The 16,378-nt window shown below is 39.4% G+C and overlaps 1 protein-coding gene across 1 annotated transcript in view; it reads right to left on the bottom strand.

The window, feature by feature from the left end:
• F2 (coagulation factor II, thrombin) overlaps nucleotides 1–16,378 on the bottom strand; it is a 36,068-nt gene that overhangs the window by 3,216 nt on the left and 16,474 nt on the right. The window contains exon 14 of the mRNA XM_022592085.2: nucleotides 42–112. Coding sequence (XP_022447793.1) covers nucleotides 42–112 — 71 coding nt within the window. The remainder of the gene's footprint in view (nucleotides 1–41; nucleotides 113–16,378) is intronic.

Below are 16,378 nucleotides of genomic sequence, written 5' to 3' on the forward strand. Positions count from 1 at the left end.
ATCTACCTGCCAGCTCCTGGCCTTCTGGGAACTCAGCTTACCTTCATGACAAACGGTCCCCCACTGTCGCCTTCACAAGCATCCCCTCGTTTCCCTTCACCGGGCTTGTAACCTTGAGAGAGAAAAGCAGTACTCAGGGAGGGGTATAGCTCACACTCCAGCCACTCTCCCCTTCAAGGGATACTGCTGCTGAGTGTCCACTGACTCCTTCTAGGCATCCTTGACTCTGCTCAATTCCTCACCCCACACATCCAATTCTTAGGCAAACCTTGCCAGCTCAATCTTCAACGTACATCCCCAATCCAACCACCCCTCACCACTTCTACACCTGGTCCCATCACATACACCTCTCCCCTGAACCACTAGTCTCCCTAGTTCTACTTTTGCTGCCTACAATCCATTCTCCACCCAATAAGCAGAATGACTTAAAAAAAAAAACACGTTAAACTGACAGGTGAGAGAAAAATGAGAATTAGGGCAGTTACCTTTATCCAAATATCTCCACATATCCTCCACAAACAACATGAAGAACAACAAAGCTACACAAAAACCACACCTTCAACATAACTCGAATACAGAGAACACCCAAACTTCAAACCACTTTATCTAACTGTACATCGAATATCAAAACTTGTGTGGTCCTAATAAGACCTGGTTCCACATCTCAAAAAAAAAAAACAAAAAACTTGTGTGGAGATGACGAGGGGAAAATATCCACTAGATCAAAGAAGTGGATTCAATGAATTAGGAAACTTGTAAATAACCCCAAATCTACAAAATGAATAGACGAAAAGTAAGTACATCTATACCAAGATACTATAGGAAAACAGTAAGAACCAAAATACCTCAGCTAACAAAGATTCTTTCCCAAACACAACCATGAAACAAGAAAACTAACTGAAATAAATATCCTCAAGCAAATTTTTGGTATGTGAAAAAGAATGAATCAGAAATTTAAAAATTAGGGACTTCCCTGGTGTCACAGTGGTTAAGAATCTGCCTGCCAATGCAGGGGACACGGGTTCGAGCCCTGGTCTGGGAAGATCCCACATGACGTGGAACAACTAAGCCTGTGCACCACAACTGTTGAACCTGTGTCTAGAGCCCGCGAGCCACGGCTGCTGGGCCTGCGTGCCACAGCTGCTGAGGCCTACCCGCCTGGAGCCCGTGCTCCGCAACGGGAGAGGCCACTGCAATGAGAAGCCTGCACACCGCCAATGAAGAGTAGCCCCCGCTTGCCGCAACTAGAGAAAGCCCGCACGCAGCAACAAAGACCCAACCCAGCCAAAAATAAAATAAATCAAAAAAAATTTTTAAATCAATAATTAAAAATAAATGGACAGGGGTGGGATAGGGAGAGTGGGAGGGAGGGAGACGCAAGAGGGAAGACATATGGGAACATATGTATATGTATGGCTGATTCACTTTGTTATAAAGCAGAAACTAACACACCATTGTAAAGCAATTATACCCCAATAAAGATGTTAAAAAAAAAAAAAAATGGACAGGGACTTCCCTGGTGGTCCAGTGGTAAAGAATCCTTCCTGCAATGATCCCTGACCAGGGATCAAATGCAGGTTTGATCCCTGGTCAGGGAACTAAGATCCCACATGCTGCGGGGCAACGAAGCCCGCACGCCACAACTACTGAGCCCGCGTGCCTCAACTAGAGAGCCCACGTACCACAACGAAGATCCTGTGTGCTGCAACTAAGACCTGATGCAGCCAAAAATAAAAATAATAAATGGACAAAACAATGGGAAGTAATTAAAAGCAGAAAGTGGTCGAAATGGAACTCACACTAAAGAAATGAGTCCCTCAATAAGAAAAAGAAAGCAATGGAACAGAGTTAATATGTATAATATAGTCCAAGAAAACTTCACAGAAATAAAAGATTGGATGTGCATATTGAAAGGATCCACTGGGAACCTGGCAAAGCTGATCTGAAACACTGAACTCTGAGACGTGTCCTAAAAAAACTGAGACTTCAAAGATGAAGAAAAATCCTTCAACGCCTGGAAGCAAAAAAACTCAACTCCCTTATAAGAGCAAAACAATTACACCGGCATCAGATTTCAAAAACAACATACAAAGCAAGCAATGATAAAGCTATATTTTCAAATATTCAAGGAAGGAAAATGTGAACCATGGATTTTATATTCAATCATGCTGAGCTTCAGGTGTCAAGGCTACAGAAAACCAGTTATAAACACATAAAAACTCAGGAAACTCTATACCCATAACCCTTCTTGAAAAATCGACTAGTGGACAAGCTTCATCCAACCAGGAGATGAATGCTTCAGCAAAAGGACTTATTAACTGTCTGACAAGTAGAAATAATACAACTAAAAGTATGAGAGGAGAAGAGAAAGAGAAAGTAAACTCACTGACTGTAACAACTAAAAGAATATAAGAAACTAAGGGCATTTCAAAAAGGTGTAAGACCAAAGATAATGAGTAGAACAAAAATGCAAACCTTACTAAATATATGAAATTATTTGAAAAGTCAAGAAAAGATCACACAGGGAAAAAACACAGTAAATGAAACATAATATACATAAAAATAACGAAATCATATGAGATACTAATTCTATTAATCATATCAATAAATATGAATGGGCTTAACTCACTTTTTAAAAAACAAAAAGATTTTTAATTTGACTCACAAAGCAAGACTCAACGATGCTATATATGAGACAAAACAAAGTGATTCATAGAGGCTAACGTTAAAGGGATGGACAAAAGTATAACAGGAGAATGGAAACAAAGAGAGCAGGGATAGTGAAGCTCAAGTTGAAAGTAAAGAAGGACACTTTTACTGCTAAAAGCCACAGTTCACAATGAGTAATTAACAGTTACAAGTATCTGCACCCAACAACACAGCAACTGCCTTTATAAAGTGAAAGACTATAAATGATGCAAGGAGACAGGCAGAAATACACTAACAGAATTCAACACACCAAACTCAGCACAAGACATATCAAGTGAACCGAAAATAAACAAGGATATAAATGACCTAAATAACTGATAAGGTACATTTATGGACATATATATATATATATATATATATATATATATACTGAACTTTACACGTGGATAAAGGAGAACACATCTACACACCTCAAGCACACAGGTACATTCACAGAAATTGATCAAACGGTTCTCAGAAAAATCAGTTCCATAAAGTAGAAATATTACAAACTATATTCTTGGATTATAATGCAGCAAAACTGAAAATCAAAATGCTAAAGGGCCCTCCCATCTGGAAATTTTAAAACCACCTATTAACTCTTGAGTGAAAGGGGAATACACACTGAAATTAGAGAGTTTCTAAAAAAAAAAATAATTCAAACATAATTCAATAATTCAAACAAACATAGTGTTTTCCATGAATGGTGTTTTCCATTCATAGCCCTACTCGGTAAAAACTGAAGATCGAAGATAAATTAACCAGGGACTTCCCTGGTGGTGCAGCGGATAAGACTCCGAGCTCCCAATGCAAGGGGCCTGGGTTCCATCCCTAGGCAGGGAACTAGATCCCACATGCATGCCACAACTAAGACTTCACATGCCACAACTAAGGAGACAGTGTGTCACAACTAAGGAGCCGGCGAGCCGCAACTAAGACCCCACACAACCAAATAAATACTTTTAAAACGAAAATAAAATAAAAAATAAATTAACCAAATTGGCAGCTCAAAAAGCTTTTAGAAAAAGAACAGCAAAGTGAACCAAAAGGAAGTATAAGGGAAAAAAATTAAGATCAAAGCAGAAATTAATGAGGTACAAAATAGAAAAATAATAAGCCTAATTAATAAGTCAAATTCTTAGGTATTTTGTTTGTTTCCAATCACTAGCTAATTTACTCAAGAAAAATAAGGAAGAAAACACAAATATATAAAATAAGGTGCCAAGGAGGAAAAAAAACATAAGAGAAGACACTGTAGCACAAGATACAATATAGACTTGAACAAATTGAAAGACATTTCTTGTCCTTGGATAGAATGGCTCAACATCAAAAAGAAGTCAGTTCTCCCTAATTTAATTTATAACTTTAATGTAATCCCAATAAAAATACCAAGTTTTTTATAGAGCTAGATAAGTTGATACTAAAATTCATGTGGAAAAACAAACATGCAAGAGTTGCCAGGAAAACACTGCAAAAGAAAAACTACAGGAGAAGATAAGCTCTACCAGATATTAAAACATACTCTAAAGCCTCTATAATGAAAACAAGACAACATTTTAACAGAATAGACAACAGACCAGAAGAACCAAACAGAATGTCCAGAAACAGACTTAGGCACACACAGAAACCTAGTATGTGATAAAGGCGACATCTCAAATTACTGGGGCAAAGACAGATTTTTTTTTCTTTAGTATTTTTTTAAATTTATTTATTTATTTTTGGCTGCATTGGGTCTTCGCTGCTGCGTGTGGGCTTTCTCTAGTTGCGGCAAGCAGGGGTTACTCTTTGTTGCAGTGTGCGGGCTTCTCATTGCGGTGGCTCCTCTTGTTGCGAGCATGGGCTCTTGGCGCACAGGCTTCAGCAGCTGTGGCTTGCGGGCTCAGTAGTTGTGGCTTGCGGGCTCTAGAGCACAGGCTCAGTAGTTGTGGTGCACGGGCTTAGTTGCTCTGCGGCATGTGGGATCTTCCCAGACCAGGGCTTGAACCCGTGTCCCCTGCATTGGCAGGTGGATTCTTAACCACTGCACCACCAGGGAAGTCCCCAAAGACAGAGTTTTAATAAATGGTACAGAGACAGCTTATTAGCCATTTAGAAAAAGATAAATTAAATCCATACCTTACATTGTATGCAAGAATAAACTCCAAATGACTCTGAGATCTGAGTGTAGGAAAATGAAACCAAGTACTAGAAGAAAATATGAGTGAATTTCTCTATGACCTGGGTATAAGGAAGGTTCTTTTAACTCTGATGCAAAATCCAGGTGCAGTAAAATGAAATATTAATAAATTTGACTACATAAAAAAATTTAATTGGATGGCCAAAACATAATAAAGGATAAAGAAAAAGAAACTGGAAGAAAATATTTGCAAAATATATCACAAATAGAGGCCTCATATCACTAACATATGAAGAACTCTTTAAAAATGATAGGAGGGACTTCCCCGGAGGCACAGTGGTTAAGAATCTGCCTGCCAATGCAGGGGACATGGTTTGATCCCTGGTCTGGGAAGATCCCATATGCCGTGGAGCAGCTAAGCCCGTGTGCCACAACTACTGAGCCTGCGCTCTAGAGCCCATAAGCCACAAGTACTGAGCCCCACGTGCCCAGAGCCCGTGCTTCATAACAAGAGAAGCCACCACAGTGAGAAGCCTGTGCACTTCAATGAAGAGTAGCCCCCACTCGCCACAACCAGGGAAAAGCCCGCGCACAGCAACGGAGACCCAACGCAGCCAAAAACAAACAAATAAATAAATAAATTTATTTTTTTTAAAAAATGGGGCTTCCCTGGTGGTGCAGTGGTTGAGAGTCCACCTGCCGATGCAGGGGACACGGGTTCGTGCCCCAGTCCGGGAAGATCCCACGTGCCGCGGAGCGGCTGGGCCCGTGAGCCATGGCCGCAGGGCCTGCACGTCTGGAGCCTGTGCTCCGCAACGGGAGAGGCCACAACAGTGAGAGGCCCGCGTACCGCAAAAAAGAAAAAAAAAAAAAAAAAATGATGGGAGAGGGACAAAAAAATGGACCGTAAAAACATGAACAGACAATTCACAAAAAAAGAAATAAAAATGGTCAGTAAGGATATAAAAAGATGTTCAATTACAAAATACTGGAAATCTAAATACCCATACACAGGAAATGGTTGAAGACACTATCACACATCCTCCTAATGTTACTATAAAATTTTCTTTTTTATTGAAATATAGTTGGTTTACAATATGCTGTGTTAGTTTCTGGTGTACAGCAGTGATTCAGTTATACATATATTTTATTCATATTCTTTTCCATTATAGTTTATAACAAGATATTGAATATAGTTCCCTGTGTTATACAGTAGGACCTTGTTATTTATCTATTTTATATATAGTTGTTTGTATATGCTAATCCCAAATTCCTAATTTATCCCTCTCCTCTCCTTTCCCCTTTGGTAACCACTAGGAAGTTTGTGTGGTAAGTTTGTTTTCTATGAATGGATAAAGATGATATAAGATGTGCATGTGTGTGTGTATATATATATGTGTATATATATATATACACACACACACACACACAAAATGGAATATTACTCAGCCACAAAAAAGAATGAAATAATGCCATTTGTAGCAACATGGATGGACCTAGAGTTTATCATACTAAATGAAGTAAGTCAGACCAAGACAAACATCATATGATATCACTTACATGTGGAATCTTAAGAAATGATATAAATGAACTTATTTACAAAACAGAAACAGACTCACAGACATATAAAAATATAAGTTTTTTTTAATAAGGAAAAGCTCTATAACTAAAATGGAATGAATTTCCAGGATACATTAGGTGAAAAAAGCAAAGTACAAAAGAATATCTATACTGTGCTACTCTGTGAAAAGGGAAAAATAAGAAAATATAAATGTGTCTGCTCATTTGTGCAAAAAGAAACAGAAGAAGAATAAACCTCAAACTACTGAGATTGGTTAACTGCAGGGCCTGGATGGAAATGCGGTGGAAAGGAAGGAGGTGGGAACAGGACAGGAGGAAAAGGGGAATATCATTCTCTGAGTGTACCTGTATAAAGAATCTGATTTTTGGACCATGTTAATACAGGCACACCTTGGAGATACTGTGGGTTCAGTTATAGACCACCACAATAAAGCAAGTCATATGAATTTTTTGGTTTCTTGGTGCATATAAACGTTATGTCTACAGTATACTATAGTCTATTAAGAGTGCAATAGCATTATGTCAAAAAATATATACAGGACTTCCCTGGTGGTGCAGTGGTTAAGAATCTGCCTGCCAATGCAAGGGCCACGGGTTCGATCCCTGGTCCAGGAAGATCCTACATGCTGCGGAGCAACTAAGCCCGTGCACCACAACTACTGAGCCTGCACTCTAGAGCCCGCAAGCCACAACTACTGAAGCCTGCGCGCCTAGAGCCCATGCTCTACAACAAGAGAAACCACTGCAATGAGAAGCCCACGCACCACAACCAAGAGTAGCCCCCGCTCACCACAACTAGAGAAAGCCTGAGTGAAACAACGAAGACCCAACGCAGCCAAAAATAACTAAATAAATGAATTAAAATATATATACATATACTTGAATTTAAAAATATTTTGTTGGGCTTCCCTGGTGGCGCAGTGGTTGAGAGTCTGCCTGCCGATGCAGGGGACATGGGTTCGTGCCCTGGTCTGGGAAGATCCCACATGCCGCAGGGCGGCTAGGCCCGTGAGCCATGGCCGCTGAGCCTGCGCGTCTGGAGCCTGTGCTCCTCAACGGGAGAGGCCACAACAATGAGAGGCCCGCGTACCGCAAAAATAAAATAAAATAAAAATATTTTGTTGCATACAAACTACTACGTATAAAATAAATAATCTACAAGGATATACTGTACAAACAGGGAATACAGTCAATATTTTATAACTATAAATGGAATATAACCTCTAAAACTGTGAATCATTATGTTGTATACCTAAAACTTATTGTACATCAACTACACCTTAATAAAAAAAATATTTTGTTGCTAAAAAATGCTGACCATCATTTGAACCTCCAGCAAATTGTAATCTTTTTGCTGGTGGAGGGTCTTGCCTCCACGTGGATGGCTGCTGACTGATCAGGGTGGTGGTGCTGAAGGTGGGGTGGCCATGGCGATGTCTTAAAATAAGACAACAATGAAGTTTGCCCCACTGATGGACTCTTCCTTTCAAGAACAATTTCTCTGAAGCATGCAGTGCTATTTGATAGCTTTTTACCCACAGAACTTCCTTCAAACTAGGAGTCAATCCTCTCAAACCCTACCACTGCTTTATCAACTAAGTTTATGTAATGTTCTAAATCCCTTGTTGTCATTTCAACAATCTTCACAGCATTTTTACCAGCAGTAGAGTCCATCTCAAGAAACCACTTTCTCCTCATCCATTAAAGTTTTATCGTAAGATGGCAGCAATTCAGTCACATCTTCAGGCTCCACTTCTAATTCTAGTTCTCTTGCTATTTTCGCCACATCTGCAGTTATTTCCTCCACTGATGTCTTGAACCCCTCAAAGTCATCCATGAGGGTTGGAACAACTTCTTCTAAACTCCTGTTCATGTTGGTATTGTGACCTCTTTCCATGAAATCACAAATGGTTTTTTTTTGAATATTTTATTTTTTGATACAACAGGTTCTTATTAGTTATCTATTTTATACATATTAGTGTATATACGTCAATCCCAATCTCCCAATTCATCACACAACCACCACCACCACCACGGCCAATTTCCCCTCTTGGTATCCATACATTTGTTCCCCACATCTGTGTGTCTATTTGTGCCCTGCAAACTGGTTCATCTGTACCATTTTTCTAGGTTCTACATATATGCATTAATATACGATATTTGTTTTGCTCTTTCTGACTTACTTCACTCTGTATGACAGTCTCTAGATTCATCCATGGCTCTACAAAGGACCCAATTTCGTTTCTTTTTATGGCTGAGTAATATTCCATTGTCTATATGTACCACATCTTCTTTATCCATTCGTCTGTGGATGGGCATTTAGGTTGCTTCCATGACCTGGCTATTGTAAATAGTGCTGCAGTGAACATTGGGGTGCATGTGTCTTTTTGAATTATGGTTTTCTCTGGGTATATGCCCAGTAATGGGATTGCTGGGTCATATGGTAATTCTATTTTTAGTTTTTTAAGGAACCTCCACTCTACACTGTTCTCCATAGTGGCTGTATCAATTTACATTCCCACCAACAGTGCAAGAGGGTTCCCTTTTCTCCACACCCTCTCCAGCAGTTGTTGTTTGTAGATTTTCTAACGATGCCCATTCTAACCGGTGTGAGGTGATACCTCATTGTAGTTTTGATTATTTCTCTAATAATTAGTGATGCTGAGCAGCTTTTCATGTGCTTCTTGGCCATCTCTATGTCTTCTTTGGAGAAATGTCTATTTAGGTCTTCTGCCCATTTTTGGATTGGGTTGTTTGCTTTTTTTAATATTGAGCTGCATGAGCTGTTTATATATTTTGGAGATTAATCCTTTGTCTGTTGATTCGTTTGCAAATATTTTCTCCCATTCTGAGGGTTGTCTTTTCATCTCGAATGTAGTTTCCTTTGCTTTGCAAAAGCTTTGAAGTTTCATTAGGTCCCATTTGTTTATTTTTGTTTTTATTTCCATTACTCTAGGAGGTGGATCAAAAAAGATCTTGCTGTGATTTATGTCAAAGAGTGTTCTTCCTATGTTTTCCTCTAAGAGTTTTATAGTGTCTGGTCTTACATTTAGGTCTCTAATCCATTTTGAGTTGATTTTTGTGTACAGTGTTAGGGAGTGTTCTAATTTCATTCTTTTACATGTAGCTGTCCAGTTTTCCCAGCATCACTTACTGAAGAGGCTGTCTTTTCTCCATTGTATATCCTTGCCTCCTTTGTCATAGATTACTTGACCATAGGTGCGTGGGTTTATCTCTGGGCTTTCTATCCCGTTCCATTGAAATCACAAATGTTCTTAATGGCATCTAGAACGGTGAATCCTTTCCAGAAGGTTTTCAATTTCCTTTGCCCAGATCCATCAGGGGAATCACTATCTATGGCAGCTTTAGCCTTATGAAATGTATTCATTAAGATAATAAGACTTGAAAGAAAAAATTACTCCTTAATCCATGGGCTGCAGAATGGATGTTGTGTTAGCAGGCATGAAAACAACGTTAATCTTGTGGTATGCCTTCATCACAGCTCTTGGGTAACCAGGTGCATTGTCAATGAGAAGGAATATTTCGAAAGGAATCTTTTTTTTCTGAGCAGTAGGTCTCAACAGTGGGCTTAAAATATTCAGTAATCTATGTTGTAAACAGATGTGCTGTCATCAGGTTTTGTTGTTCCATTTAGAGAGCACAGGGAGAGTAGAGTTAGCATAATTCTTAAGGGCCCTAGGATTTTCAGAACGGTAAATGAACACTGGCTTCAACTTTTAAGTCGCCAGCTGTTTCAGCCCCTAACAAAAGAGCCAGCCTGTCCTCTAAAGCTTTGAAGCCAGGCAGTGACTCCTCCTCTCCAACTATGAAAGCCCTAGATGGTATCTCCTTCCAATGTAAGGCTGTTTGGCTACACTGAAAATCAGTTGTTTAGTAGAGTCATCTTCATGAGTTATCTTAGCTAAATCTTCTGGATACTTGCTGCTTTACCTTGTAGTTTTATATTATGAAGACAGCTTCTTTCCCTAAACCTCATGAATCAATCTCTGCTAGCTTCAAAGTTCTGGCTTAAGGGAATGTTATGGCTGATTTGATCTTCTAACCAGACCACTAAAGCTTTCTTCATATCAGCAATAAGGCTGTTTTGCTTTCTTATTTATGTATTCACTAGAATAGCACTTTTTAATTAATTAATTTGTTTGTTTGTTTTTGTTTTTTGCAGTACGCGGGCCTCTCACTGTTGTGGCCTCTCCCGTTGTGGAGCACAGGCTCCGGAAGCGCAGGCTCAGCAGCCATGGCTCACGGGCCCAGCCGCTCCGTGGCATGTGGGATCTTCCCGGACCGGGGCACGAACCTGCCTCCCCTGCATTGGCAGGCGGACTCTCAACCACTGCGCCACCAGGGAAGCCCAATTTTAAAAAATTTAAAAAAATAAATTAAACTCTCTAATGAAGAAAAATGAAAAACAAAAATTTCCTTCAAGAACTTTTCCTTTGCATTTACAGAGTGGCTAACTGTTTGACACAAGAGGCCTCTAGCTTTTGGCCTGTCTTGGCTTTAGACATGCCTTCCTCACTAAGCTTAATCACTTCTAGCTTTTTATTTAAAATGAGAGACATGCAACTCTTCCTTTCACTTGAACACTTAGAGGCCATTGTAAGGTTATTGATTGGCCTAATTTCAATATTGTTGTATCTCAGGGAATAGGGAGGCCTCAGGAAAGAGAGAGATGGGGGAATGGCTGGTTGGTGGAGCAGTCAGAACACACAGTTTTCTGTCTTGGCACAGTTCATGATGCCCCAAAACAATTACAATAGTAACATCAAAGATCACTGATCACAGTTCACCATAACAAACATAATAATAATGCAAAAATTTGACACATTGTAGGAATTACTAAAATGTGACATATGAAGTGAGCAAATGCTGTTGGAAAAATGGCGCTGATAGAATTCCTTGATGCTGGATTACCACAAACCTTCAATTTGTAAAAAAAACAATATCTGGGAAGGGCAATAACGCAAAGCACAAACCTAAGTGTCTATCAACAGATGAATGGATAAAAGATGTGGTATATATATATATAAAATAAATATTACTCAGCCATAAAAAAGAATGAAATTCTGCCGTTTGCAACAACATGGATGGACATAGAGGGTACTATGCTTAGTGAAATAAGTCAGACTGAGAAAAACAAATACTGTGTTATCACTTATATGTGGAATCTAAAAAATAAAACAAATGAATAAATATAGCAAAACAGAAACAGACTCACAGATAGAGAGAACAAACTAGGAGTTACCAGTGGGGAAAGGGAAGCGGGGAGGGGCAAGATAGGGCTAGGGGATTAAGAGATACAAACTACTATGTATAAAATAAATAAGTCACAAGGATATATTGAACAGGAAATACAGCCATTATTTTGTAATAACTTTAAATGGAGTATAATCTATAAAAACATTAAATCACTATGTTGTACACCTGAAACTAATATAATATTGTAAATCAACTATATTTAAATAAAATAAAAAATATGTAAATAAATAAAGCAAAGCATAATAAAACAAGGTAATAGTCCAAAAATAAACAAGTAAAGACAACAAAGATGGGAAGGAGGACCCAAAATTGAATACAATCATGAAACAAATGAGCCTAACTGTATTTTAAATAAATAACACAGGGAAGGGGATAATAATTACCCAAGTTACTTTTAGACACAGTACTGTGACTATATATATATATCTATCTTCAGGCTAAAAACAGAAACAACCATGAAGAAATGCTAAACTCTAGCTTGTAGGATTATTTTCCACAGTCATGGATGAGTGATTCTCAAACTGTGTATTCTTGTATTAACCAAATAAGTAAATACATTACAGATAATAGGAGTCAGATTTCTCATTATCAACAGAGACTGTTACAAATGTGGAAAGGGAGAAGCTAAAATTAATCACATTGCATTGCAAGAGGGAGGAACACTCCCTAACTCATTCTACGAGGCCACCATCACCCTGATACCAAAACCAGCCAAAGATGTCACAAAGAAAGAAAACTACAAGCCATTATCACTGATAAACATACATGCAAAAATCCTCAACAGAATACTAGCAAACAGAATCTAACAGCACATTAAAAGGATCATACACCATGATCAAGTGGGGTTTATTCCAGGAATGCAAGGATTCTTCAATATATGCAAATCAATCAATGTGATACAACATATTAACAAACTGAAGGATAAAAACCATATGATAATCTCAATAGATGCAGAAAAAGCTTTTGACAAAATTCAACACCCATTTATGATAAAAACCTTCCAGAAAGTAGGCATAGAGGGAGCTTACCTCAACATAATAAAGGCCGTATATGACAAACCCACAGCCAACATCACTCTCAATGGTGAACAACTGAAACCATTTCCACTAAGATCAGGAACAAGACAAGGTTGCCCACTCTCACCACTATTATTCAACATAGTTTTGGAAGTTTTAGCTATAGCAATCAGAGAAGAAAAAGAAATAAAAGGAATCCAAATTGGAAAAGAAGAAGTAAAGCTGTCACTGTTTGCAGATGACATGATACACGATACTATACATAGAGACTCCTAAAGACTCTACCAGAAAACTACTAGAGCTAATCAGTGAATATGGTAAAGTAGCAGGATACAAAATTAATGCACAGAAATCTCTTGCATTCCTATACACTAATGATGAAAAATCTGAAAGAGAAATTAAGGAAACACTCCCATTTACCACTGCAACAAAAAGAATAAAATACCTAGGAATAAACCTACCTAAGGAGACAAAAGACCTGTATGCAGAAAACTGTAAGGCACAGATGAAAGAAATTAAAGATGATACAAACAGATGGAGAGATATACCATGTTCTTGGATTAGAAGAATCAACATTGTGAAAATGACTATACTACCCAAAGCAATCTACAGATTCAATGCAATCCTATCAAACTACCAATGGCATTTTTCACAGAACTAGAACAAAAAATTTCACAATTGGTATGGAAACACAAAAGACCCCGAATAGCCAAAGCAATCTTGAGAAAGAAAAACGGAGCTGGAGGAATCAGGCTCCCTGACTTCAGACAAAGCAACAGTAATCAAGACAGTATGGGGCTTCCCTGGTGGCGCAGTGGTTGAGAATCTGCCTGTCAATGCAGGGGACACGGGTTCAAGCCCTGGTCTGGGAGGATCCCACATGCCGCGGAGCAACTAAGCCCGTGCGCTACAGCTACTAAGCCTGCGTGTCTGGAGCCTGTGCTCTGCAACAAGAGAAGGCCGCGACAGTGAGAGGCCCGCGCACCACGATGAAGAGTGGCCCCCACTCGCCGCAACTAGAGAAAGCCCTCACACAGAAACGAAGACCCAACACAGCCAAAAATAAATAAATTAATTAATTAAATTAAAAAAAAGACAGTATGATACTGGCACAAAAACAGAAATATAGATCAATGGAACAGGATAGAAAGCCCAGAGATAAACCCACACACATATGGTCGCCTTATCTTTGATAAAGGAGGCAAGAATATACAGTGGAGAAAAGACAGCCTCTTCAATAAGTGGTGCTGGGAAAACTGGACAGCTACATGTAAAAGAATGAAATTAGAACACTCCCTAACACCATACACAAAAATAAACTCAAAATTGATTAAAGACCTAAATGTAAGGCCAGACACTCTCAAACTCTTAGAGGAAGACATAGGCAGAACACTCTATGACATAAATCACAGCAAGATCCTTTTTGACCCACCTCCCAGAGAAATGGAAATAAAAACAAAAATAAACAAATGGGACCTAATGAAACTGAAAAGCTTTTGCAGAGCAAAGGAAACCATAAACAAGACGAAAAGACAGCACTCAGAATGGGAGAAAATATTTGCAAACGAAGCAACTGACAAAGGACCAATCTCCAAAATTTACAAGCAGCTCATGCAGCTCGATATCAAAATAACAAACAACCCCATCCAAAAATGGGCAGAAGACCTAAATAGACATTTCTCCAAAGAAGATATACAGATGGCCGACAAACACGTGAAAGAATGCTCAACATCACTAATCATTAGGGAAATGCAAAGCAAAAATACAATGAGGTATCATCTCACACCAGTCAGAATGGCCACCATCAAAAAATCTACAAACGATAAATGCTGGAGAGGGTGTGGAGAAAAGGGAACCCTCTTGCACTGTTGGTGGGAATGTAAATTGGTACAGCCACTGTGGAGAACAGTATGGAAGTTCCTTAGAAAACTAAAAATAGGACTACCATATGACCCAGCGATACCAGTACTGGGCATATGAAAACCATAATTCAAAAAGAGTCATGGGGGGCTTCCCTGGTGGCGCAGTGGTTGAGAGTCCGCCTGCTGATGCCGGGGACACAGGTTCGTGCCCCGGTCCGGGAAGATCCCACATGCCGCGGAGCAGCTGGGCCCGTGAGCCATGGCCACTGAGCCTGCGCATCCGGAGCCTGCGCTCTGCAACGGGAGAGGTCACAACAGTGAGAGGCCCGCGTACAGCAAAAAAAAAAAAAAAAAAAAAGAGTCATGTACCACAATGTTCATTGCAGCTCTATTTACAACAGCCAGGACATGGAAGCAACCTAAGTGTCCATCGACAGATGAATGGATAAAGAAGATGTGGCACATATATACACAATCGAATATTACTCAGCCTTAAAAAGAAATGAAATTGAGTTATTTGTAGTGAGGTGGATGGACCTAGAGTCTGTCATACAGAGTGAAGTAAGTCAGAAAGAGAAAAACAAATACCGTATGCTAACACATATATATGGAATCTAAAGGGGAAAAAAATGGTTATGAAGAACCTAGGGGCAGGACAGGAATAATGACGCAGATGTAGAGAATGGACTTGAGGATGTGGGGAGGGGGAAGGGTAAGCTGGGACGAAGTGAGAGAGTGGCATGGACTTATATATACTACCAAAATAGATAGCTAGTGGGAAGCAGCCGCATAGCACAGGGAGATCAGCTCAGTGCTTTGTGACCACCTAGAGGGGTGGGATAGGGAGGGTGGGAGGGAGACGCAAGAGGGAGGAGATATGGGGATATATGTATATGTATAGCTGATTCACTTTGTTATAAAGCAGAAACTAACACACCATTGTAAAGCAATTATACTCCAATAAATGTTTTAAAAAATCCTATTGCATTGCAATGGGAGGTTTCAGTGTCATCTCATGGCTTTAGATAGATAAATAGATAGAAAGAACATAGATATAGATTTAGGCATGTGCATAATACATGTATTTTCTAATTCTGTCTGCTAAGAGGGCCTAGGAGCAATGACACCTCAGTAACAATGTGCACAACTGGCACCCAGATCTTGGTTTCTAAATACCATTCTCCACTAGAAGGCAAGTAGGATGAACCTAGAACATCTTGCTGCGCTGAAAGTAAGAAAGTACTCAGAGATTGACAGGACATCTCCAAAAGTCACAGAAGCCAGGTTGTTCGTTTTTTTTTTGACTCCCACTGGCCAAACCTGGGATAATTTGAACATTATAATAATGATAGTAACAAATTATAGCCCTTAGAATAAAGAAAGGACCCATGAGTCCACAGTGACAGAGTGAAAGAAAATTCTTCCTTACAATAAGATGATCCCTAATAAATGTAGAAGGAATGACAGAATTAAAAGATCACCATTTGGCAGCTACCAGAGTCAGGAGAACAATTTGATGAGAAACAGGACAGACAGTATTCAACTTTCTCCCCACAGGATGTTAGTCTTTAAAAGGAAAACAGAACTTTACAGTGAGAAACATGGCAGATGCAGACACCACCTTAACCAAGAGGTCAGAGTTAATCTCACCAGTTATGGGACAGAGACGCCATATGCCTGAGAAGGACACAACATCACTTAGCTTGAATCTGATCATTAGGAAACCTTAGAGAAAGCCAAACTGAGGCCAATCTACAGAATAACTGGCCTATACATGTCAAATATGTCTAAATCGCGAAAGACAAAGACTGACAACTGAGTACAATGTGTGATCCTGG

Source organism: Delphinapterus leucas, chromosome 7, assembly GCF_059928025.1.
Source record: "Delphinapterus leucas isolate spDelLeu-1000000601 "Yukka" chromosome 7, BTC_Dleu_Yukka2, whole genome shotgun sequence".
NCBI classification, from domain to species: Eukaryota; Metazoa; Chordata; class Mammalia; order Artiodactyla; family Monodontidae; genus Delphinapterus; species Delphinapterus leucas.